Below are 26,064 nucleotides of genomic sequence, written 5' to 3'. Positions count from 1 at the left end.
AACTGATTTTTTATTTTTTGGTAAGTAAAAATGACTCTAAATATATGCAAAGGTATTTTTCAACTTGATAAAAGGCTTGACATCTAGTTAAACCCATTTTAAGCAAATCATACCTCGATATGTAGATCCATGCTCTGGTTCAATCTGAGGTCCCTTGATTCTCCGGGTGGTACATCATAATCTTGTTGAAGGTGCTGTATTTTCATTAGCAGTTCATTTTGCTTTTCCACTTCATCAATAAAAGCCATTTCATATTTATTGATGGATTCATGTTGTTCTTCCTTTGTCCTTGCAACATAGCTTAGCACATACTTGCAGAGAAACATAAAACAAATTGGGAAATGAAACTTGTAACATGTTTAGATGAAGCTTTAAACCCCTGAGACTATGAGGCAGGATGGCATCTCTTGTTTATCTGTGTTCCTTGATTAAATGAGGAATGAGGCAAGAGCCACTCTACTCTCAATTTTCTCTTCTCAGCAACTTGGGAGGATAACTTCCAGGCCTCTCTCTAGTTCTATATTTCTGACTTCCTCCTGCAATACACTTCATAGATGTCCTACAATCACCTCAATTTCAATAGGCTTAAAATGTACATGATTCCTTTCCCTAGAAACCCATCTATGTCTACTATCCTCTTTTTGGTTAATTATATCATCAACCACCCAGGTTTCCCGGCTAGATACCTGAGATCATTTTCAACATCTTCCGCCTACCTTGACCGGGTAACAAAAATGGGTATGACATGTCACAAGATTTACTTGTCAAGTGTATTTAGATGTCTGGCTTTAAGGTGATAATAATTTGAATATCATATGCTGCATGGATCTCTTTAGTAAGTTCTGGATATCCGACTGCCAGGGTTTGTGGAAGAGTATCAGGGCCTGCAGGGGAATTTACCAAACAGGAAGGCCAGATACCAGTTCCCCACTTCCCCTAACTTCCACCATTCCTTAATCTCTTGTAATTTGGCCTCTTCCTTAACCACTCAACTAAAACCAGTCTGACAGAGGTCACCAGTGAGCTCTATTATCAACAAATTGGGGGGATCTCTTCAGTCCTTATGCCGGCTGACACATCTGCCCTCTTGCCCACTTCATCTTTGGCAGACAATTTCACTGACTTCAGTGATAGCACTTTTGCTTGGTTCTCTTCCGTCACTTTGACTTTTTCTAACCTTGAACCCATGAGCTGCTCTTTTTTGCTACTGTCTCTTGAAGAATCTGGGTGATGTTACTCACAGATGTTGTGCAATGTATCACCTATATGAATCCCATTAGTCCTAACATTTCTCCTGACAAGTCTCAGACTCTCAACTGAATGCTTACTTGGTCTCTCTTCATAAACATTCTGTCACAGGTATTTCTACCTCAAAACATCTCAAACTGAACACCTAATCTCTTTCTCCTCTTTATTTGTTAATGGTAATACTGTCTACAAACCTGGCTAAGCCTGAATCTTGATTCTTATTTTAAACTCCTCTCCCTTACCTCGACCATCAATCACATGGACTACTATCTCGAGCTGTCACAGGTTTGTCCCCTCCATCCCAAGAATCCTTCCCTAGTAGGAGTGTTACTTGTTACAGCTTATCTGGACCCAGTGCAACTGTTTCTGGCCACAAACTCATTTCTTCTTTGTCTATAGGGAAGTATCTAAAATAATAACCTGATCATGCTACTGCCAGCACCTTAAAATAACTATCCAATGGCTCTGCCTCATCTACAAAATGAACTCCAAGCTTTATCGCTTAAGCCTGTCTTCCACTACAGTCTTATCTTCTCTAACTTTTTATCTGGTATGTCATACAATCTAAATGTACTTCTATAACAATGCTTATTACCTGTTTATATGTCTGCTTCACTCACTCTGGCAAAGGTCCACTGGCAAAGCTCAGGTTTTGTTGAATAAACAGGTCCTAAGTGCACTGAGGGTCTTGCACACACTGTTCTTAGACCCATGCAATCTTCAATTTAATAGTGAATATGCGAACTCTCAAAAAGTGAAACAAGTAAAAGTTTATTGCTAAGCTGTGTCTGACTCTTTGCAACCCCATGGACTGCAGCACGACAGGCCAACTTTCAAGGTAGGACTTAAACACGTTAGTTAGTAATAGAAATTTACAGCAGTATTTACAAAGATATTACTTAAAAAAATGGTACCTGAAGTTTCATCACGACTCTATGAAATTCCATGGAACACCTCTGGTTTGCAGTGAGAAGTTTCTGGATTTGTTTGGTTTGTGGACATGAAAGTGAGAGGTTTGCTTTTACTCTGATTGAAAGCTCTTTTTGGGTTTCAATTTCCTTCTTCAAATCAAGAGACAATCGATTTAAACATTCATAGTGATTATCCATCTCTGAGTATCTCTTAAGAAGCTCCTAAAGAAAATTAGAATTTATTCAATGTACTAATTTAACAAGAAATAGTCCCAGCCCTAGAACTGCAACAAAAAGATTTACTACTTCTTGTAGGAGGAAAATAAATTATGATGTTTGTGTTTAAAAACGAAAGGAAACTTATTATTGATTTTGGATTATAAAAATTACTGTGGAAATTTAAAAAAAATTAAATATAACAAAGAAAATCAGAAACAATCATTGTTATCATTTGATGCATTTCCTTTTGGTCTTTTGAACATCCATGATTTGAAGGAGCATTTGTTTATATAAAGTCTGAAGGGAAATTTGAGTGAATTCAATATAGTATGTATTGTAGCTCAAGTCTGAATGCTGTTTTATATTTACAGTGGGCAGTATGAGTGAGCAGATACGTGACCAAGAATCAAACTAATTACTTGTCAATTTGGTGGAGCTTCTTCACACATTTCTATTATTTGCCTAGAGTCTAAGTTTTCTAACCTTTTATCAGAATTTGAGTTTAGATTCCAGCTCTGCCACTCGCTGACTGCGGAAGCACTGAGCCATTTTCACCACTATAAAATGAGATTACAATAACTGCCACAGAGTTTTCTAGGGGATCAAATATTAAATGATACCGGAATATATGCAATCTACAAAATATAGAGATATTATTTTAAAGGAAGTAAAAATTATATTTGTAAAAATGCTTCTATGCCCAAGTTTTACACTTTGTCAGACTTGATTTCAAATCCTTATTCTATTAATTTATTAGCTATGTGAACTTGGGCAACCACTAAACTTCCTCTGAGCCTCAGTTTGTTTATAAATGGAACAATGAAACCTATCTCATGAGGTAAGTACAGTGCCTGCATATGGAAGACAATGAGTCTAGGCCCATAAATACAAATGATGAAAGTCCAGGCAGGTGAACCCTTGGTGAGAGTACAGGTGGAGGAACATCAAGTTGCTACAATCATGTAATAAATAACATGTTTAGTTTAGGGTGTTAAATTATGGAAGGGGCTGGTGACCACAATGAATTTTTTTTTTAATAGTTTAAGGAAAAGCTAGATAGATGTTCATTAATCTGTGGGTGTTGCAGGGGGGATGCTGCCTTTAATCTTAGAATGAATCATATTATGGCATGAGCAGCACTGTATGCCATTCATTGTACTTTTAAAAAATGCATTCTCAATGCTGATTTCTGTCGGGAACTGTGCTAAGAGATATAGCCATAAGCAACACAAACAGTTTTTAGGGACTGCATTTTAACAGGGGTGACAATAGTCCTGTTGGCTTTACCCTTAGTATATATTCAGAATCCAACACTTTCTCAGCACTTCCACGGCTACCTCTTTGGGCTGAGCCACTATCACCTTGGCCTGGATTACTGGAATTAGTTTTTCAGTTGTCCTCCTGCTTCCACTCATTTTCAACCTAACAGAGCCATTTCTTTAAAATATAAGTCAGATCATGTCTCTCTCAAGAGATCTCCATCTTAATCAGAGTAAGCCCGCAGTCCGCTTGAAGCCCCACAGCCTGCCTCTTCCTCATTAACTCCAGACCTCACTTCTAACTGGCTGTCCTCCTTCCTGAAGACCTTGGAACCCACCAAGCAACCTTTGTACCTGCTGTTCTCTCCGCTTACACTGCTCTTTCCCTGGATACAGGCCTGTGTGGCTTAATCCTTTACCTCTTTCAGGTATTTGCTCAAATACCACCTTTCCAGTGAAGCCTGATGATCACAAACTCCTCTGTTTTGTGTGTGTGGTGTATGCGTGTATCTATGTATACATGTATATACTAGTGCTAGATTATAAAGTTTAGAAAAGTATTGAGCATTATCTATTTAATCCACATTAGACCTCTGGAAGCGTACAAATATTCATTTGTAACTTTAACAGGAGAACACTTACTTTTATCCTACAGCACTTTTCTCTCAGGCTTCCTATCAGGTGTTGGTTTCCATCACATAGTAACCTTTTTTCATATTTTACCTCTTGGTGGTTCTGTTGATCCTGCTTTGATAGAAAGAAATCAGCAAGACTTCAGCTGTAACTATATTCACATATGTCTAATCATATACTTTGATTACATTTTAATATCTTTTCTATAATAGAATTAAATATAACACATCTAACTTAAAGTAGTCTTAAAAATGCTCAGAAAATAAATAACAGTATCAGTAAGTCTTAAGTGAGTGACCTCAAGCCATCGCTAAAAGTGGCAAAACCACATAATTTTGGAAGATAGGAACTGTTCCTTTACTACTTATAGTTGAAAATTGGATTTTAGATATATTTCCTAGTTCCTACTCTTCCAAATTTCTGCCTTAGAATCACTGCTGCCAACTCGATATGCAAGCAAAACCAAGTATATTACTTATGGTGCTCTAAGTCCTACTGATATATTCTTTCCAGAACCTTGGAACAGAAAATTCATACCCTGTTTATATTTTGTATTTCTGATTAAAAGTGCAAAATAAAATATTATTCAATAAATACTTATTGAATACATTTAGTCTCTATAAATTTAGTTAGGGCCCACTAAAGATGATTTCCAAGTGTCTGATATTTCTACTGAGATTACAAATGATATTACTTTCCACTATTTCTTTACTAGAAGATAATGATGAACAGGAAAATGAAATATGAGAATAAAAAAGATTTTTTATAGATTTTATACAATTTCTTATTCATCTGAATTTTACAGAGTGACTCAGGTTCTTTAACATATGTGAATATTTATAAATACATATTACAAGAATTTCCTTATTTATACTTGTCTTTTTTCCTTCAAAACTCACTAACAAGAGCCTATGTTTAAAACTGTACCAGGCAGAAGCACAGAAATGAGATATTTAATCTTTTATAAATCCTTCAAATATTTAATCTTTTATAATCCTTCAAATATTTCTCCACTGAGAATAATGTGATTTCTTGGCTTAGAAATCCTTTAAAAAACTACAGTGAAGGAAATAGTCTGCTTTATTTAACATTTTTTTTTTTTTTTAAAACTACAGAATTAAAAATGTATTTTCTGAAAAACAAAAACACTAATTTGAAAAGATACATGTACCCCAATGTTCACAGCAGCACTATTTACAATAGCCAAGATGCTGAAGCAACCCAGATATCTATCAACAGATGAACAGATGAAGAAGATGTGGAACACATACACAATGGAATATTACTCAGCTACAAAAAAGGAACTACAATTTGCCATTTGCAAAAAACATGGATGGACTTGGAGGGTATTATGCCAAGTAAAATAAGCCTGATAAAGACAAATATTGTACGATACCACTTACATGTGGAATCTAAAAAATATAACAAACTAATGAATTTAACAAAAAAGAAGCAAACTCACAAATATAGAGAACAAACTAGTGGTTACCAGAGGGGAGAGAGAAGGGGAAAGGGACAATACAAGGCTAAGGGATTAAGAAGTACAAACTATTACGTATAAAATTAGCTACTCAGAAATACTGTGCCGTATGGAGAATAGATAATATTTTACAGTAACTATAAATGGAGTATACTCTTTAAAAATTGTGGATCACTGTACTGTATATTACAACATATAGTATTGTATGTCTAGTATACTTCTATTTTAAAAAGTTCTTAACAAAAAATGTGGTATTTCCTGAATAATATTTTGGCTTCTTTTTAAAACTGCATTTTCTATTTGTGTGAAAACTATAGTTAAGTTTCATTATCCTTTACTGTTTGTAGACATAAACACACAACAAAATATTGTCACGCTTTCCAAAAAAAGCTTGATTCTCATAGTTACTAGATAGGGAATGATTCTGAACTCACTCTAGCTATCAGGTCTCTTAATTTTTCTCTGCATTGGTCCCTTTCCATTTTGAGAGACTCTTTTATCTGTCTCAGCTCATCTCTTTCTTTAGCTACAATTTTTATTTCTTCAAGGCTTTCATAAAGTTTCTTAGTCAAATGCAAATTATCCATTTCCACACTTTGCATAGATAAACTTTGGGCCTCAAACTGCTTCTTCAATTGTTTCATTTCATTCACTTTTTTATGAGTTTTACTGACATCTTCTTTCATTTTAAGAAGTTGAAGCTCTTTTCTCTGAAGTTCTTGTATCTTGACATAATTATAAAACAAGTTAGAATACAAACAGAATTCCTTAAAGAAAGTAAAATAGTGTCTATTTATGGTATACATACGTATATATTTATATTGACATATCTGTATCTATGTCCTTTCTAATTTCACAAATAATTTTGGACAGTTATTCCCCCAGAGTTAGGGGCTTCCCAGGTGGTGCTAGTGGTAAGGAATGAGCCTGCCAATGCTGGAGACATAAGAGACATAGGGTTCAATCCCTGTATCAGGAAGATCCCCTGGAGAAGGGAATGGCCACCCACTCCAGTATACTTGCCTGGGAATCCCATGGACAGGCTATAGTCCATGGGTCACAAAAAGCTGGACACGACTGAAGTGACTTAGCATGCACATGTTCCCTCAAAGAACAAAACAACACATACCTTTTTCTGTAATTCATCTTTTGATTTATTTAAATCCTTTTGAATATTTGAAACCTGAGATGTCTTTTCTGAAACTCTCTCTCTCAATTTATCAATAGTTTCTTGGTGTTCTTTCAAACGGATATGAGCAATTTTTAGTTGTTCTTGTGTTTCCAGTTCCTTTGTTATCAGAAGAAATTGAGAAATATGAGATAAAGGCACATTACCTTTTCTTAACAATGAACTAGCTAAACCAAATCTTAAAAAATACATATTCATAGTTAGAAATAACCAACATGCCACTGCCAAATTAGAATAGTTCAGAAGGACATACAGTCTAAGGCCCTGACCCTAGCCCCACCCATCCCAGTCCTGTAACATGCTCAACTCAGCCACTTATTTTCCACATTTCGTACCATCTGGATATTTTTCTAAATCAGTATCATGTAAAGAGTGTCCTATTCTTATGCTTAGTTTTCCACTATACAGACGAACCCCACTTATCCAGTGCCTTACTGACAGACACTTGGATTGTTTCTGATTTTGTTCATCACATATGGTGCTGCAGTGAATGCTGTTGTATTTCTGCCTGTATATGTGGATATACTGGTAGGATAAATTCCTACAAGTGAAACTGCTGTAGCAAATGTCTCTGTTGATAGATTTTAAAAATACTATTGTCAAACTGTCTCCCTGAAAAAGGTTATAACATTTAAATTTTCATGAATAGCACCGATTATTTTCAAACTTCTTAGAATAAAAACAGGTATTTGGCAGGAAGTAGGAGGACAACTCACTCTAGCTATGCTTCCTTGCAGGTCCGCCTTGAGTAGGTCTCTCTCCAGTCTGAGGGTCTCTTCCAGTCCCCTTAGGTTATCTCTTTCTTTCATTACAGATTTCATTTCTTCAAGGTTTTCATGAAGCTTCTGAGCCAAGTTTAAGTTCTCCATTTCTATTTTATTCATAGTTAAACTCTGGCACTTAAATTCATTCTTCAGTTGCTCAATGTCACACATTTTTTTCTTGGTCTCACTAATTTCTTCTTTTAACTTAAAAAGTCTCTGTTCATTTGCTTTCAGTTCTTGGACCTTAAGATAATCATGTTAGGATTAATTGGATCATTTTTTAGGGAAGGATTAAGAATAGTTTCTAAACTGATTAAGACAATAGTTATCCCATTTTACTCATTAATGTGCTGTATAATTTCATACAGGCTTTAGTGTCTTTTGTGATATAATATACATGACTACATATAATCTTACATGTATACAGCTCAGCTATACTCAACATATGCATACAGCTATATAACTAAAACTCAGATCAAAATATAGAACACTTACTTTACCTGTGTGCTCTTCCTAGAACAAATCACTATTTTGACCTTTTTCATCCCAGATCAGTTTGTCTGCTTTTTAAAAAATTTTATTTGTTGTCTTTTAAATATTTTATATTGGAATAAAACTGATTAACAATGTTCTGACAGTTTCAGGTAGACAGCAAAGGGACTCAGCCACACATAAACATGCATCCATGCTCCCCGAAACTCCCCTCCCATCCAAGCTGCCACATAACACTGAGCAGAGTTCCCTGTGCTATAAACTCCCCTCCCTTCCAGGCTGCCACATAACACTGAGCAGAGTTCCCTGTGCTATACAATAAGAACTTGTTGGTTATCCATTTAAAATATAGCAGTGTATACCTGTGACGGATTCATGTTGATGTATGGCAAAACCAATACAATATTGTAAAGTAATTAACCTCCAATTAAAATAAATAAAAATAAAATAAAATAAAATATAGCAGTGTGCACAAGTCCATCCTAAACTCCCTAACTATCCTTTCGTTTGCCTACTTTTAAACTTAAGCATCACAATGTAAATATCGATTCTCCTGTTGATAGGCATATGGATTGCTTTCAGTTCTTCGCAATTATGATTGCAGCTACTGTGAGCACTCCTGTATGTCTTTATGTGGAAGAATGCATTCTTTTTCCTTAGGTACATACCCAAGGAGAGAAAATTCTGGGCCACAAGCAGGTATATGGTTCAGGGTTAGTAAAAACTACCAAGCTGCTTTCTAATGTTGCTGAAGTGTTTTATATCCCTCAAGGATTTTAGGCATTACTTTTTATTCTAGGAATATATCGGGTATTCGAACATATAAGCCCCATGACCCCCTCAATACCTTTTCTTGTAATTTAGCATTTGAATTTTCTAAATCCATTTGCATATTTGATATTTCTTCTGCCTTCTCAGAGACAATCCCTCTGAGTTTATCAATAATTTCCTGGTGCTCCTTCAGATGCAAGTGAGCTATTCTTAGTTCTTCTTGTTTTTCCAGATCCTTAATAGGAAAAAACAAAAAACAAAAAACAACATAGCTTAGTGTTATGATAATGAAAGCGATATTTTCTTAGTAAAAATGATAAATTTCTTATTTCTTCCTCCACATCTTTGAGGTTGTTAGAAAACTGTAGGTTTTTCCTTCCCTTGGCCTCACCTCCCCACAGTGTACTCATATTTTTCAGAGGTGAACATGCTATACATGTGTTCTTCTACAACCTGCTTTTCCCCCTAAGGTTTACTTTGGGCTTTCATATTAGAACATTCAAATCTATTTCGTTTTTTTAGGGGTTGCATGTATACTGTATGTGCACACTCAGTCGCTCAGCTGTGTCCAACTCTTTGTGATCCCATGGACTGTAGCCCAGCAGGTCTTCTGTCTATGGGATTTCCCAGGCAAGAATACTGGATTGGGTTGCCATTTCCTCCTCCAGGGAATCTTCCCAACTCAGGCACTGAACCTGTATCTCCAGCATCTCCTGCATTGGCAGGTGGATTCTTTTCCCACTGTGCCACCTGGACATGTGCTCAGTCGTGGCCCACTCTCTGTACCCCATGGACTGTAGCCCACCAGGCTCCTCTGTCCATGGGATTTTTCAGGCAAGAATACTGGAGTGGGTTGGCATTTCCTTCTCCACACCTGGGACATATTGCATATATTTACCCAGTTTCCTTGTGATGTACATTTAGGTTATTTCCTATCTTTTTTTAAATCACAAATTGCTGTAACGAACAACTTTATGGTATGTATGTTATGTTTATATGTTTGTGTTATGAATACACACACACACACACATACATAATTACTTTTTCTTTATCCAAACAACTGAGTAAATGTACATGCAGGGTAAAGCCCATAAATAAAATGCTGGTTACAGAATTTAAAATTTTCAAAAATAATACCAAATTACCTGCCTAAAAGGTGGTATCCTGTTAACTCTCACTAAAAGTACCACTCATTTCAAAGAAGGGTTCAACGATGTAAGGAAAACATCACATTAACTTGCTGGCAAGAGGAATGAGTGCAACTTACTTTAGCTTTTGTTTCGCTGAGGCTTTCCCTGAGTTGATCTCGCTCCATTCTGAGGGTTCCCTCCATTCTTCTTAGGTCATCTCTTTCCTTAGTAACAGATTTTATTTCTTCAACGTTTTCAAAGAGTTTCTGAGTCAACCTTAACTTCTCTGTTTCTATGCTTTCCAGGATTGAATTCTGAGTCTCTAATTGCTTCTTCAATTGCTCTGTTTGATACATATTTTCCCTGAGATCATTTTTCACCTTAAGAAGTTGATGTTCTTTCTCCTGAAGTTCTTGGACCTTGAGATAATCAAACAGTAAGTTAGGATATAAACAGATACAAACAGAAAGCTAAAACATAGTTTCTAAATTGAATAGGAAAATCTCTACTTATCTTCAGCATTTGGCAAACTCATACCCTGTTGCATAACACAAAAGACCTGATTCAAACTCTCAGTTACTTAGATATTATAAGAAATACCTGTGCTTTTAAGGCCGTATTTGTGTTTTCTAAATTCATCCGGATATTTGATATTTCATCTGTCTTCCCTGAAACAATTCCTCTGAGTTTATCGATAGTTTCTTGGTGCTCTTTCAGATTCATCTGGGCAGTTCTCAGTTCCTCTTGTCTTTCCAGGTCCTTTATTATTAGAGAAAGAAAAATAATACATTCAGAATAATACAATTCAACAATATGTAGGAAAGACATAGGGTAAGAAGTAAAAATTCCCCTCCCTCCTTGGGTCTCTCAGTTCTCATCCTCTAAAAGTAACTTCTGGATGTCAATATATTCTAGATACTCTTACTCCTTTTTCCCATCGGAAACTTTTTAATCAGCTCTATCTCATTTTTTACCTATGTGCTGGTATTCCATGGTCTGAATGTGCTGTATTTTTGTTCAACCACAGAGGATTTTTCCTATTGGTGAGGGGGGTTGCTTTATTTTGTTATTGCAACTTGCTGCAATGAATATCTGTCTATAAACATCTTTGCACAATTATGCTAATGTGTACAGATAAACAGCAATAATTGGATTTTGGGGGTTACTGCAAACAACTGTCTGTATAGTCAAAGCTATGTGTTTTCCAGTAGTCATGTATGGATATGAGAGTTGGACCATAAAGAAGGCTGAGCATGGAAGAATTGATGCTTTTGAACTGTGGTGTTGGAGAAGACTCTTGAGAGTCCCTCGGACAGCAAGGAGATGAAGACTAGTCAATACTAAAGGAAATCAACCCTGAATATTCACTGAAAGGACTGACGCTGAAGCTCCAATACTTTGGCCATGTGATTTGAAGAGCCAACTCACTGGAAAAGACCCCAATGCTGGGAAAGATAGAAGGCAGGAGAAGGGAATGACAGAAGACGAGATGGTAGGATGCATTACCAACTCAATGGACATGAGTTTGAACAAGCTCCAGGAGACGGTGAAGGATAGGGAAGCCTGGCGTGTTGCAGTCCATGGGGTCACAAGGAGTCGGACTGAACAACCACCACCATCACATATCCATCCCTCCAGTTTTCCCCAATAGTTGGACCATTTTTACATCTCCACCAACTCTATCAATTACAGTTCTTTTAGGACACGATTTCACATTTACAAGTTGGGTGAAAGATGGTAACTCACTCTACTTGTTGTTTCTCTTAGGTTTTCCTTGAGCTGATCTATCTCTACTTTGAGAGTCTCCTCCATATTCCTAAGGTCATCTCTTTCTTTTGTAACAGATCTTATTTCTGCAATATTTTCATTGAGTCTCTGAGTTAACTTGATGTTCTCCCATTCTGTATTTTCTAGAGTTGACTTTTGGGCCTCAAGTTGCTTCTTCAAGTTTTCCATTTCACATATTTTTTCCCAAGTCTCACTGACATCTCTCATCTCAAGAAGTTGATGTTCTTCTTCCTGAAGTTCTTGAATCTGTGAAAATTATAAAGCAAGTTAGGACATAGGCAGAAAATATTAGGAAAAAGAACTATTTCTAAAATTATGCCAATCATCTTCAAAGTTTAGTTTAATGTATGTATTATTCACTAGTAAAGTAATGCTCAAAATTCTCCAAGCCAGGCTTCAGCAATATGTGAACTGTGAACTTCCTGATGTTCAAGCTGGTTTTAGAAAAGGCAGAGGAACCAGAGATCAAATTGCCAACATCCGCTGGATCATCGAAAAAGCAAGAGAGTTCCAGAAAAACATCTATTTCTGCTTTATTGACTATGCCAAAGCCTTTGACTGTGTGGATCACAATAAACTGTGGAAAATTCTTCAAGAGATGGGAATACCAGACCACCTGATCTGCCTCTTGAGAAATTTGTATGCAGGTCAGGAAGCAACAGTTAGAACTGGACATGGAACAACAGACTGGTTGCAAATAGGAAAAGGAGTTTGTCAAGGCTGTATATTGTCACCCTGTTTATTTAACTTATATGCAGAGTACATCATCAGAAACGCTGGACTGGAAGAAACACAAACTGGAATCAAGATTGCCGGGAGAAATATCAATAACCTCAGATATGCAGATGACACCACCCTTATGGCAGAAAGTGAAGAGGAACTCTAAAGCCTCTTGATGAAAGTGAAAGTGGAGCGTGAAAAAGCTGGCTTAAAGCTCAACATTCAGAAAACGAAGATCATGGCATCCGGTCCCACCACTTCATGGGAAATAGATGGGGAAACAGTGGAAACAGTGTCAGACTTTATTTTTCTGGGCTCCAAAATCACTACAGATGGTGACTGCAGCCATGAAATTAAAAGACGCTTACTCCTTGGAAGGAAAGTTATGACCAACCTAGATAGCATATTCAAAAGCAGAGACATTACTTTGCCAACAAAGGTCCGTCTAGTCAAGGCTATGGTTTTTCCTGTGGTCATGTATGGATGTGAGAGTTGGACTGTGAAGAAGGCTGAGCGCTGAAGAATTGATGCTTTTGAACTGTGGTGTTGGAGAAGACTCTTCAGAGTCCCTTGGACTGCATGGAGGTCAAACCAGTCCATTCTGAGATCAGCCCTGGGATTTCTTTGGAAGGAATAATGCTAAAGCTGAAACTCTAGTACTTTGGCCACCTCATGCGAAGAGCTGACTCATTGGAAAAGACTCTGATGCTGGGAGGAATTGGGGGCAGGAGGAGAAGGGGACAACAGAGGATGAGATGGCTGGATGGCATCACTGACTCGATGGACGTGAGTCTGAGTGAATTCCGGGAGTTGGTGATGGACAGGGAGGCCTGGCGTGTTGCGATTCATGGGGTCGCAAGGAGTCGGACACGACTGAGTGACTGATCTGATCTGATGTATTATTTTCTTCCTTAAGGGATATGAAGAACACAATAATAGGATGTCATTTTCTAAACAACACAAGACCTACGTTTGCCTGTCAGTACCTGAATTTCCTAAACCTCTCTGGATATTTGTTCCCTGATCTGTCTTCTCTGAACTATTCCATGCATTAATGGTTTCTTGGTACTCCTTCAGAAGAATATAAGTAGCTTTTAGTTCTGCTTTGATTTTCTGTTCCTTTATGATTTGAGGAAAATTAATCTAACTTAATAGTGAACATCATCATTATTACCTTAACACTACTTTTATAACCAAAAAACATCAAAAGAGGGAAACTTACGTCAGCTACAATTTCTTTAGTGTTTTCTTTGAGTTGGTCTGTTTCCTTTTGAAGGCCCTCCTGTACCCTTTCCAGTTCATCTCCTTCCTTAATTATGGTTTTTAATTCTTCTTGACTTGCTTGAATTTTTTCAGTCAACTTGAGCCTCTCGCTTTCTTTTCTTTGTAGTGATGAGTCTTTGGCTTTGAGGTGTTCCTTTAACTGTTCCAGTTCACTCATTTTTTCCTGAGTCTCACTGATTTCTTTGACAGTAATAAACTGTTGCTCATAAAGCTTTTGAGTCTAAAAAAGAAATAGCCAAAAATATACTTGCACGCAAACACACATAAAAATGTGCTTATATATGTATATGTATATATATATATTTTAAGGAAAAAAATCTAGGATGCTTTCTAAAACAATTTAGTAAGTAAACAGTAGTCTTTGTAATCTAGTTAGCTACCTCCCTTAAATTTGCTTCCCCTGTTCCTTTACTCCCATTTTACCTTTTTCTGTAATTTATCATTTGTGGTTTCTAATTCCTGTTGAATGTGTGATATTTCAGTTTCTCTCTTTGATAGATCCACTCTCAGTTTACTGATAATTTCCTCTTGTTCTTTTAGGTGACAGTGAGCAACTTTAAGTTTCTCTTCGGTTTCTAGTTGCTTTATTATTACAGGAAATTGCAAGAAAATTTGAAAACATTATAATCATTACATGGTGACAAATTCCTTTTCCCCAAAGGTTTAGTTTTTACCAAGATATTTGCTTACAGAATATTAACACACACACATGAAAATGAATGACACATACTTTAGCTGCTATTTCTCTAAAGTTTTCTTGGAGTTGGCTCTTTTCAGATTGAAGAAATTCCTGTAGCCTCTGAAGGTCAGCTCTCTCCTTAGCTACAGCTTTCACTTCATCATGACTTTCTTGAAGTCTTTCAGACAATTCGAGCTTTTCCATTTCTAGCTTTAGTAGTGCTGCGTCTTTGAATGGCTCCTTCAATTGCTCCATCTCATTCATTAATTTCTTAGTCTCACTGTCCTTTTCTTTCATATCGAAGGACTGTTCTTGTTTGTCTTGAGATGTTTGGATCTAAAGAGAATCATAAAATGATACAGTTGATACCCAGAGATACTTTATTTCATTTTTGGGGAAAAGAAACAAGGATGCTTTCTAAAACAATTAAATCAGGGATTTAACAGCTTATTTCCAGAACAATATTTCCTCTCACCCACTCTTCCATTATTCAGATATTTAACACATTTATTGAATATTCACTGTGTTGTCAGTATCCTATAATATTAGAAGTTGGAGATGAAATGGTAAATGAGACTTTACATGATCGGCCTTTTTGAGACTTACACATTTTAGAAGGAAAAATACATATTATATCAAATCTTAACCAAACAGAGGTGGTGGGTTATTTCAGGGTACCAGTGGCAAACCTAATCTATTCTGAGTGATTAGGAAGGGCTTCCTGGGGGATGGAAAGCTTCAGTTGAGATCTAAAGGCTGAGAGCAGTTGTTAGGCAAAGAGGAGTATGAAAATACTACAGGAAGGAAGACCAGACCATCTGAAAGCTGTGAGATGTGGAAGAGCAATAGACTATCGAGTTGCCTGAGCACAATGAACAGGAGGAAGAGTAGATGAAACAGGGGTAGAAACCAGCAAGGTCTGGGATCCAGGGTCATGTGAAATACAGACACTAGTCTGTATTTCAAGAGCAATAAGCTATTAAAAAGTTTTAAAGAGAAACATCACCTTGGCACAGAATGGGGAATGAATTATAGAAGTATGAAATGAATGGAGAGACCAGTTAGGAGGCTACTGCAGGAAAGCCAGAGAGAAATAATCCTGGCTTGGATTAGGGTATTGGTAAAGTGTACTTTGGATATAAACTGGAGAAGAAAATTATGACAGAATATGGAGAAGAGTGGGAGGATTTCACACTTAGGCACATGCCTTAAAATCAACAAGGTTTTGATTCTTGGATTATAGAGGGAGTGGGGAGGAAGGGATAGTAGTAGGGTTGATTCTCAGATTTCTGACTGGATAGGTGAGGGAAATGGTAATGCCTATGGGATGCTGGAGAAATAAGTTTAAATACAGGAAGAAAACCGTGTTTTTGACTTTATCCTTTCCTGTAATTTAACACTGCTTTTTCTAAATCATTTTCAATACTTAAAAAAACAAGTCTCTTCCCTGAAACATTTTCCTTCATTATCCATAGTTTCTTAGTATTTATGAGCAGTTTTTAGTTGTTCTATTTCCAATCACTTCGTAATTAAGAGACACTTAAAGAAAACTGGTAGGAATATTATAACTATGAATGCTCTCTTTCTCACTTATAAAATATAAAACACTTATTAAACGGGAGGAAAGGAAGAGACATACTTTAGCCAAAGTTTCTCTCATCTCTTCAGTTGGTCACATTCAATCTAAAATGCTTCTACTGTCATTTTAAGATTCTCTCTTTCCTTAGTGAGATATTTTATTTCCTTGTGACTTTCTTGAAGTTTTGCAGCCATCCTGAGACTTTCCATTTCTATACTTGCTAGTGTTGTTGAATCTTTGATTTGGATTGTTCTTTCAACAGCTCTGGTTCGGCGGCGGCGGCGGTGGCGGAAGTGGGAGCGGAGCCGGAGTCTTGGCCATCAAGTCCGAGGCGGCGGCGGCGTTGGAAGCTTGGAGAGGCCCGGGAGCCCGCAGGAGCCGCAGCTTGGAACTCCCCGAGCGCCGGTCAGCCCCCGTCTCCTCCTCGGCGAAGCCCTCGCGACGCGCCCGGCCCGGAGCCCTGCGGAGCGGCCGCGCTTGAAGGATGACTTCGAGGAAGAAAGTGCTGCTGAAGGTGATCATCCTGGGAGACTCTGGAGACGGGAAGACCTCACTCATGAACCAGTACGTGAACAAGAAGTTCAGTAACCAGTACAAAGCCACAATCGGGGCCGACTTCCTGACGAAGGAGGTGATGGTGGACGACAGGCTAGTGACCATGCAGATTTGGGACACGGCGGGACAGGAGCGGTTCCAGTCCCTGGGCGTGGCCTTCTACAGAGGCGCCGACTGCTGCGTCCTGGTGTTTGACGTGACCGCCCCCAACACGTTCAAGACCCTTGACAGCTGGAGAGACGAGTTTCTCATCCAGGCCAGTCGCCGGGACCCCGAGAACTTCCCCTTTGTCGTGCTGGGAAACAAGATTGACCTCGAAAACAGACAGGTGGCCACCAAGCGGGCACAGGCCTGGTGCTACAGCAAAAACAACATTCCCTACTTCGAGACCAGCGCCAAGGAGGCCATCAACGTGGAGCAGGCCTTCCAGACGATCGCCCGGAAGGCGCTCAAGCAGGAAATGGAAGGGGAGCTGTACAACGAGTTCCCCGAGCCCATCAAACTGGACAAGAACGACCGCACCAAGCCCTCGGCCGAGAGCTGCAGCTGCTGAAGAGGCAGAGAGCAGAGCGCACAGTCCTTCGCGACCGACTTACAGGCCTTCGTCCACGAGCCCCTCCTCCACACAGACAGTCATCTCTCGCCCAGCTGCCCGGAGAGCCCAGCACACCGCCGACCCCGGCACACGCCCTACAGGCCCCAGCGCCCTCCCCGCGGGCTCCATGGCAGCAGCACTGCCGGCTGCGCACACCCGCCTGGGGTGGAGTCTGCGCTGGAAGCTTTTCCTTTTGTCCACTGGAGAGAGAACTGTTTACAGTTAATCTGTGTCTAATTAGTTCTGATTTTTTTAACCGTCTTGTGGTCTTTTTACCCACCCTCTCCTGTGAAGGCCACCACGTGGGAAGGCTAGTGCCCTGCGCTCCATCACAGGCTCACACCCAGTCTGATCAGGCTGAGTTTTGTATGTATCTGTAATGCTTGTTACTTTTAACTAATCAGATCTTTTTACAGTATCCATTTATTATGTAATGCTTCGTAGAAAAGAATCTTATAGTACATGTTAATATATGCAACCAATTAAAATGTATAAATCAGTGTAAGAAATTCTTGGGTTATGTAAGTCCTGTGATGCAGGCGTAGAGACCGAGGGCTGAACTTGGTCTGGCCCGCAGCGTGTTCAGCATCTCGAGGTGAGAAGCGCAGCAGGAGGCAGTATTCTGTACAGTAGACACGAGAATCATTACGCCTTTTATCAAGACTTCAGAGCCAAACGCTTTGCACCTCTCCAGGGGAGACTGTCCAGCTCCCTCTGCACCTAAATTTTCCAAGAGGCGATTTGCATAATACTTTGGTGTGTGCAATGGAGAAACAGCTGTTTCACGATTTAAAACTCTCATTTTCCCTTTTTTTCTTTTCTGCTCCACACTTTAAAACTCCCGTTAGATTCACATCCATGTCCAAGAGGGAGAGGAGGCCTCCCAGACCTGTCTAGAGACGGTACCTTTGTTCTAGAAGGCACTCCTCTCGGGGTGTGGCGTCCTCGGTGAGCACACCTTCCCCCGCCCCCCGACTCCCCAGTGGAGCCCCCGAGCCCCCGCTTCCTGGCGGGGCCACCCCCCACCCCCCGCACTGTAGCCTGCTTCACAGAGCTCCCCTCCAAGGGCCTGCGTCCCAGGGTGTGGGCCAAGTTCTTCTGTAAAGAGACGAACGTGATGCCAATAAAATGTACCGAGAACAAAGAAAAAAAAAAAAAAACAGCTCTGGTTCATCCATTGCTTCCTGAGTATCAGTGATTTCTTTCACATTAGGAAGTAGCTCCCGTTCCTCATGAAGCACTGGGATCTTGCGATATTCATATAATACTAAGGGTACTATCTAGACAATGTTGTCATAATTTTTAAAGGGAAAAGACGAGGATATTCTCCATAGCAACGAAAGTGATTTTAAACCTTCATGGCCTACCACAGACCACAATCTCCTATTTACTCACTTTCCCTTGATTCCTACTCAAGCTATTCATGACTGCTAGTCATATTCTGTCATAATTTTCTTTCTTCTCCAGTTTATACCCAAAGTACACTTTACCAATAAATTATTAATCCAATCAGCTGCATGCTTAATTTCTATCAGTTCAGTTCAGTTGCTCAGTCATGTCCAACTCTTTGCAACCCCATGGACTGTAGCATGCCAGGCCTCCCTGTCCATCACCAACTCCTGGAGCTTGCCCAAACTCATGTCCATGAGTTGGTGATGCCATCCAACCTCTGTCGTTCCCATCTCTTCCTGCCTTCAATCTTTCCCAGCATCAGGGTCTTTTCAAATGAGTCAGTTCTTCGTATCAGGTGGCCAAAGTATTGGAGTTTCAGCCTCAGCATCAGTCCTCCCAAAGAATATTCAGGACTGATTTCCTTTAGGATGGACTGGTTAGATCTCCTTGCAGTCCAAGGGACCCTTAAGAGTCTTCTCCAACACCCAAGTTTAAAAGCATCAATTATTTAGTGCTCAGCTTTCTTTATAGTTCAACTCTCATATCCATAAATGACTACTGGAAAAACCATAGCTTTGACTAGATGGACCTTTGTTGGCAATGTAATATCTCTGCTTTTTATTATGCTATCTAGGTTGGTCATAGCTTTTCTTCCAAGCAGTAAGCGTCTTTTAATTTCATGGCTGCAGTCACCATCTGCAGTGATTCTGGATTCATTTCTATACTAGTTCTGATTCATTGCTATACTAGTTTCATTTCACTGATTCATTTCTATATTAGTTCTCAAATACAACAGGAGAAAATTCAGAGCTGAGCAGATTATATCCCAATAAATGAATGGCCCCATTCTCAGATGAATTCTAATGCTACTTAACAAATTTTTTATGTGTAAAGATTGATTTCCTCTTTCCATGATCACTAGTGTTACTGTCATATTTCTGCATTTATCAAATTGGAATTGAGAATGTTTTTTATATGCTCATATTGGGGAAAAAGAGCAATGTCTTATTCATATCCATAGTCTCAATACTGAGCACACAACAGGCTTTTAACATAGGTTGGTCTAGTGTATGTTTCATTTTCTCCATAGCATTTGTTATTATCATAAATTATCCTGTTCATTTTATTGCTTATTTGTTGATAATCTCTTTCCACTACAAAATAAGTTCTATGACTGCAGAGGATCTGTCCACCTTGTTCCCACTTTATTTCTATAATCCAGGACTGTACCCGATACATTAAAAACTCAACAAATATTACTCAATAAATGAATTAATTATAACCCATTCACTACCTATCTTTCCTTCAAAGGAGAAAGAAAAGGGAAAGAAAAAGAAAGGATGGAAAGAAGGAAGGACAAACCTTTTCTTGCAGTTCAGTTCCGGATTTTTCTAAGTTCTTCTGAATATTTATTATCTGAGCTGTCTTCTCAGAAATGGTTCTTCTTAGTTCTTCAATAGTTTCTTGGTGTTCCTTTAGATGCATGTGGGCCATCTGTAGTTCTTCTTTTGTTTCTAGATCCTTTATTAGGAAGTGAAGTTTAAAGAATAATTGTAAGAACATCATCCAACATTGCCTCCCCCTTTCCAATCGACTCAGTCTTTAAAGAAACATTTAATAGATGAAAGAAAAGGCCATGACTTACTGTAGCTTCAATCTCTCTTATGTGTTCTTTAAGCTTATTTCTCTCTACTTCAGATGACTCCTGTAATTTCTTTAGATCGTTTCTTTCTTTGGTTATGAATTTCATTTCCTCACAATTTTCATGAAGTTTCTGAGCTAACTCTATCTTCTCAATTTTTATACGTCCCAATGTTAATTCTTGGTTCTTTAGTTCATTCTTTAAGTTTTCCATTTCATTCATCTTTTTCTGCATCTTGCTCATCTCTTCTTGTACACTAAGCAGTTGCTGCTGTTTTTCTTGCAGTTGTTGGCTCTTAAGAAATACAGTTTTTATAATTACTATTTTGTCTATACTCTCTTAAAATTCTTATGTAAAATCTACTTTGCAAACTGAAATAATCATGATCATAGCCTTGTCGACTACTCCAAAATAAGCAGACAAGGGCCATTAAAAGTAAAATAGCTTTCTAGGTACAATGTCTAGTGGGTCAAACAGCAAATTCAAGTCTACCCAGACCCCGAGAACCTGATCTTCTTTGAAAATAGGGTTTCTGTGGATGTGATCAGTTAAGGACTGAGAAGGAATCCTCCTAGATTAAGGTCGGCCCTAAATCCTAAATCTTGTCCTTATAAGAGGTAAGAGGACACACAGAGAAGATGGAGGCAGAGACTGGAGACATGTAGCTATAAGCCAAGAAACACCAGTGTCAGCTGGGAGTCAAGGACAGGAAGAGGAATTAAAGGATTCTTCCCTAGAGCCTTCCGAGGGAGCCTGGTCCCGCCAACACTGTGATTGTGAACTTCTAAGATGCAGAACTGTGAAAGAATAAATCCTTGTTGTTTTAAGCCATCAAGTTTATGGTAATTTGATACAAAAGCCCTAGGAAACTAATGTAGTGCCACTAGGTTAATCAAGGAAGAATGTGAAAATGAGAAAAACTAAAAAACAAAAGAGATTAATTAAATATGCAGACATCACTGTGCCAAATAACTATAATGCCACGTCTCTTAAGAACTTGAATAATTTACTTCCATTTCTAGTGAGGGCCATATGAAGTGGCCCAAACAAACAATGAAGTATTAACTTTTACATAAGCTCAATGATTTCCCTCCTTTAGGAGGAATATGAAATAGAAATTAGGTTTTAACATATTCAATTAGGTTATAGTAAAAGGGATGAGAATTAAGAGAATCCATATTAGGAAAAAATATACAGAAGCGCAATGGAAATCACTATATATTATCTGTAATGAATGTGATACTGCTTCTAGAATATACAGAAAGATCTCAGTGGGTGCATTTTAGAATTACTTGGGGAATATAATTATTACGAGAGTCTTAGGCTTGTCTACAAATTTTACAATAGCATCTTATTGACAATATCTAAGTGATAATATAGTCATCCCTTGTTACCCACGGAAGAGTAGTTCCAGGACCTCTGCTGTTATCAAAATCCATGAATGCTCAAGTCCCTTTTATAAAATGACAACTATTTGTATATAACCTAAACACATCCTCTCATATACTTTAACTCATATCTAGATTACATATGGTACTGAATACAATATAAATGCTATGTAAATAGTTGCCCAAGTGTGGCAATTTTGGGTTTCAGTTTTTGGAACTTTCTGTATTTTTCCTCTGAATATTTTTGATCCGTGGCTAGTTGAATCCATGGATGCAGAACCTGCAGATACAGAGGGCTGACTGTAGAGATGAGTCTCACATTTTCAGGGCATGACTAATGCATCTCCACAAGGGCAGAATCTTTGTTTTGTTGACCAATGTATCTCAAGAGCCCAGAAGAGTGCCTGGCTACAGCAGTGCTCAATAAGCACTTGATGAATGAATTTATCAAATGACTTGTTTAGAATAATGAAGGCCTTCCCCCATATAAAGACTCCAAAATAATATACTCATCACAAAGGATGTCGGTTAACATCTCAGTAGGAGTTGAAACTGTCCAAAATATTGTCCATTAAGATCTGTTCATCTGAGAGGTTATTTCTGGAATTTAGGTTTGCTGGAATCAAATTTATTATATAAGTACAAAATTTAGTCAGGAAAAATGACCAGGAAGATAACTTTAAAAAGTCACCTTTTCCTTTAGCTTTTCTTGAACTTCTGATAGTTTTTCACAGGTCCTAGAAAGCTCTTCTTCTTTCTTAATGGTATGGTTCTTTTCTTGTGCAACAATATCCTGTTGTTTTTTAAGTTCGTTTCCAAGGAATCTTAATTCTTCCTGGTTTTCAATGGTCTAGAATTTTTTTTAAAAAGTTGAGATCAAAATAATACTCACTTACATTTAAGAAATCAGGTAAAAATCAGAATTTAGCCAAAAAATGAAGAGATCATGGCAAACTATACTGGAAAAGATTAATTTAAAAAGTGAGTCTTTAATCATATAAATGCCAACAATCTGATTTTTTAAATACTGTTTCTTCATTGCTCACCTTACATTCCTATCATGAGAATCAGAACTGGGTTTAGTATTTTATCATGAGAGATTTGCTCATTTTCTACCCCCAAACCAAAAGACACTTTCAAGCTTTTGTTGACAACAGATAATATGAGACACTTATTTATCTATCTAAATATGGTTATGGTCTTTTCATATGCTGGAATAGCTTTGATTTTACACATTGCTTAATAGCAAGGTCAAAATGACAGTACTGTTTGGTAGCATGAGGTGGACTAATCCAAGTTATTAAGCTTAAACAGTAATATTCTTAAGTATTCTTAAGAATACTTAACATTCTTAAGTCACAAAAGCATCTCAAGCCAGAGACTGATAAATGAATATGACTTTTATCTGTATTGTTACTTACAGTCAATAATTCTAACCAAACAGACAATCCCAAGAAACACAGAAAACCACACAGAAGGTCAGGTGCTACTGTGATCCATAGCAAACTTCTCAAAACATTAATTTCATTCTAGGTACATTATATTGCCTCTAAATTTAGAAAAAAATACTAAAGTAGGTTTGCAAATATTGGCAAACATTAACAATAAACAATTAAAAATGAAGTAAAAAAATTGCAACAGCATATATAAAAGAGAAACATTTAGGAACAAATTTAAGAAAATATGGAAAAGATCTGTAGACTGAGAAGTATTACATATCACAGACACAACAAATAATTTATAAAAAGATAAACAATGGCCAATAAGCAATCTCATGCTAGTAAGCATGAAAAGATGTCCAATATCTTTAGTCATTAGGGAAAGGCCAATGAAAACAATGAGGCACACGCCCAACAGAATGGTTAACATTAAACACATCAATACTGTGAAGTGTTGGTGAGGATGTGGAGTCACCAGAATTCTTTTAATTTGCTGATAGAAATATAAAATGGTACAACTACTTTGGAAATCAATCTAGTAAATTTTCAGCAAGTTAAATATACATCTCCCTATGATCCAGCTATTTCATTTAGATATTTATCCTAGAGATGTAAAAAAAAAATCTCCATAAAAATATTTGTTTATGAATGTTTACAGCATCGTTATTCAAAATAGCCAAATAGTGAAGAGAATCTAAATTTCCACCAGTAGGAGAAAGTCTAAACAAATTGTAGCCTTTCCAACAATGGAATGCTACCCAGCAATAAGCAGGAGACTAGAAAGAAGACATGGGCTTCCCAGGTGGCGTTCGTGATAAAGAACTTGCCTGCTAATGTAGGAGACATAAGAAACAAGGGTTCAATCCCTGGGTCGGGAAGATTCCCTGGAGGTGGGCAGGGGAACTCACTCCAGTATTCATGCCTGGAGAATCCCACAGACAGAGGAGCCTGGTAGGCTATGGTCCGTAGGTTGCAAAGAGTCGGACACGACTGAAGCAACTTAGCATGCACACACAGAAAGAAGACACAAAAGAGTGTATGCCATGTGATTCTATTTGTATGAATTTCTACAAGAGACAAAGTGATTAAGGTAAAAACCATAAAGATAGTGACTACATGGGGCAGAGGTTAAGATTGGGATTGAGTAGATCAGGGGTCAAGGGAACATTCGGGGGTGATGTTCCACGTCCTGATGAAAACTGAAAGTCCACAGTAGAGATATTTGTCAAAAGTCATCAGACTGTATACTTGCATCTGTTACATTTATCACATGGCATGTAAGATATACCTCAATAAAACTGTAAAAGTCTAAAATACACAAGGACGAAAACGTGCTGCAAAGTATACAGTGCTTAATCCTACCATTTCAATGTTTTCTCTTAGGTCAGTCTTCAGCTGTTCCTTTTCTGCTGTAATACTCTCTAACATTTGTTGCAGTTCATTTTTCTCCTGTATCAAAGAAAATATCTTTCTCTGTTGCTCAGTTAGCTCATTAGCCTCAGCATCTGTGATCACAGCTTGGGTTTTTGTGGTTTCCAAATTTTGGCTTTTATCTATGCCAACCATCTAAAATATAAATACAGTAGAGTTTCTTAGTTAACAATACTTTTAATAATAATAATAAAAACAGCCAACACATATTACTTATATATCAGGCAATATTTTCATATATTGACATATTTAATCTTCACTATAGCTTTATGAGGCCGGTACTATTATTATCTCCATTTGACAGATGAGGAAATAATCCCAGAGAGGATAGGTCACTTGCCCTAGGTCACTCAGAGATGAATAACCAGGTTTTGAACCCAATGCTCTGGCTCCAGTGTGTGCTCTTGTGCCTGATCACTAATAAGAACTACCTAAACAGCTGACAAAATGTGGTCCGCTGGAGAAGGGAATGGCAAACCACTTCAGTATTCTTGCCTTGAGAACCCCATGAACAGTACGAAAAAGCAAAATGATAGGATACTGAAAGAGGAACTCCCCAGGTTGGTAGGTGCCCAATATGCTACTGGAGATCACTGGAAAAATAACTCCAGAAAGAATGAAGGGATGGAGTCAAAGCAAAAACAATACCCAGTTGTGGATGTGACTGGTGATAGAAGCAAGGTCCGATGCTGTAAAGAGCAATATTGCATAGGAACCTGGAATGTTAGGTCCATGAATCAAGGCAAATTGGAAGTGGTCAAACAGGGGATGGCAAGAGTGAACATCAACATTCTAGGAATCAGCAAACTAAAATGGACTGGAATGGGTGAATTTAACTCAGATGACCATTATATCTACTACTGCGGGCAGGAATCCCTCAGAAGAAATCGAGTAGCCATCATGGTCAACAAAAGAGTCCAAAATGCAGTACTTGGATACAATCTCAAAAACAACAGAATGATCTCTGTCCATTTACAAGGCAAACCATTCAATATCTTAGTAATCCAAGTCTATGTCCTGACCAGTAATGCTGAAGAAGCTGAAGATGAACTGTTCTATGAAGACCTATAAGACCTTTTAGAACTAATACCCCAAAAAGATATCCTTTTCATTATAGGGGACTGGAATGCAAAAGTAGGAAGTCAAGAAACACCTGGAGTAACAGGCAAATTTGGCCTTGGAATACGGAATGAAGCAGGGCAAAGGCTAATAGAGTTTTGCCAAGAGAATGCACTGGTCATAGCAAACACCCTCTTCCAACAACACAAGAGAAGACTCTATACATGGACATCACTAGATGGTCAACACTGAAATCAGACTGATTATATTCCTTGCAGCCAAAGATGGAGAAGCTCTATACAGTTACCAAAAACAAGACCAGGAGCTGACTGTGGCTCAGACCATGAACTCCTTATTGCCAAAGTCAGACTTAAATTGAAGAAATTAGGTAAAACCACTAGACCATTCAGGTATGAC

At 38.0% G+C, this 26,064-nt stretch overlaps 2 protein-coding genes across 8 annotated transcripts in view; one reads left to right on the top strand and one right to left on the bottom strand.

Annotated features, from left to right (window-relative positions):
* CENPE (centromere protein E) overlaps positions 1 to 26,064 on the bottom strand; it is an 81,362-nt gene that overhangs the window by 17,039 nt on the left and 38,259 nt on the right. For 4 of the 7 annotated variants that reach the window (XM_025290343.3, XM_044946155.2, XM_025290347.3 and 1 more), the window contains 16 exons: positions 24,520 to 24,723; positions 22,410 to 22,568; positions 20,334 to 20,624; positions 20,051 to 20,209; positions 14,619 to 14,903; positions 14,312 to 14,470; positions 13,827 to 14,108; positions 11,843 to 12,130; positions 10,697 to 10,855; positions 10,234 to 10,515; positions 9,043 to 9,201; positions 7,656 to 7,946; positions 6,880 to 7,038; positions 4,280 to 4,384; positions 2,163 to 2,381; positions 114 to 311 (listed from right to left, as the gene is read on the bottom strand). In XM_025290343.3, the coding sequence (XP_025146128.3) occupies positions 114 to 311; positions 2,163 to 2,381; positions 4,280 to 4,384; positions 6,880 to 7,038; positions 7,656 to 7,946; positions 9,043 to 9,201; positions 10,234 to 10,515; positions 10,697 to 10,855; positions 11,843 to 12,130; positions 13,827 to 14,108; positions 14,312 to 14,470; positions 14,619 to 14,903; positions 20,051 to 20,209; positions 20,334 to 20,624; positions 22,410 to 22,568; positions 24,520 to 24,723 (3,399 nt within the window). Of the gene's footprint in view, positions 1 to 113; positions 312 to 2,162; positions 2,382 to 4,279; positions 4,385 to 6,184; positions 6,476 to 6,879; positions 7,039 to 7,655; positions 7,947 to 9,042; positions 9,202 to 10,233; positions 10,516 to 10,696; positions 10,856 to 11,842; positions 12,131 to 13,826; positions 14,109 to 14,311; positions 14,471 to 14,618; positions 14,904 to 20,050; positions 20,210 to 20,333; positions 20,625 to 22,409; positions 22,569 to 24,519; positions 24,724 to 26,064 lie in introns of all 7 variants that reach the window. The other 3 variants (XM_044946156.2, XM_025290344.3, XM_025290348.3) reach the window with 3 other exon arrangements.
* On the top strand, positions 16,484 to 17,606 carry LOC102402085 (ras-related protein Rab-7a-like). The gene has a single exon (XM_044946157.2). It carries the CDS (start codon positions 16,631 to 16,633, stop codon positions 17,252 to 17,254), a length of 624 nt encoding a protein of 207 aa, XP_044802092.2. The 5' UTR covers positions 16,484 to 16,630; the 3' UTR covers positions 17,255 to 17,606.

The sequence above is a fragment of the Bubalus bubalis genome, chromosome 7 (genome assembly GCF_019923935.1).
Source record: "Bubalus bubalis isolate 160015118507 breed Murrah chromosome 7, NDDB_SH_1, whole genome shotgun sequence".
NCBI lineage: Eukaryota > Metazoa > Chordata > Mammalia > Artiodactyla > Bovidae > Bubalus > Bubalus bubalis.
Note: the sequence above shows the minus strand (reverse complement) of the source record. Positions and strands in the feature narration are given on the sequence as shown.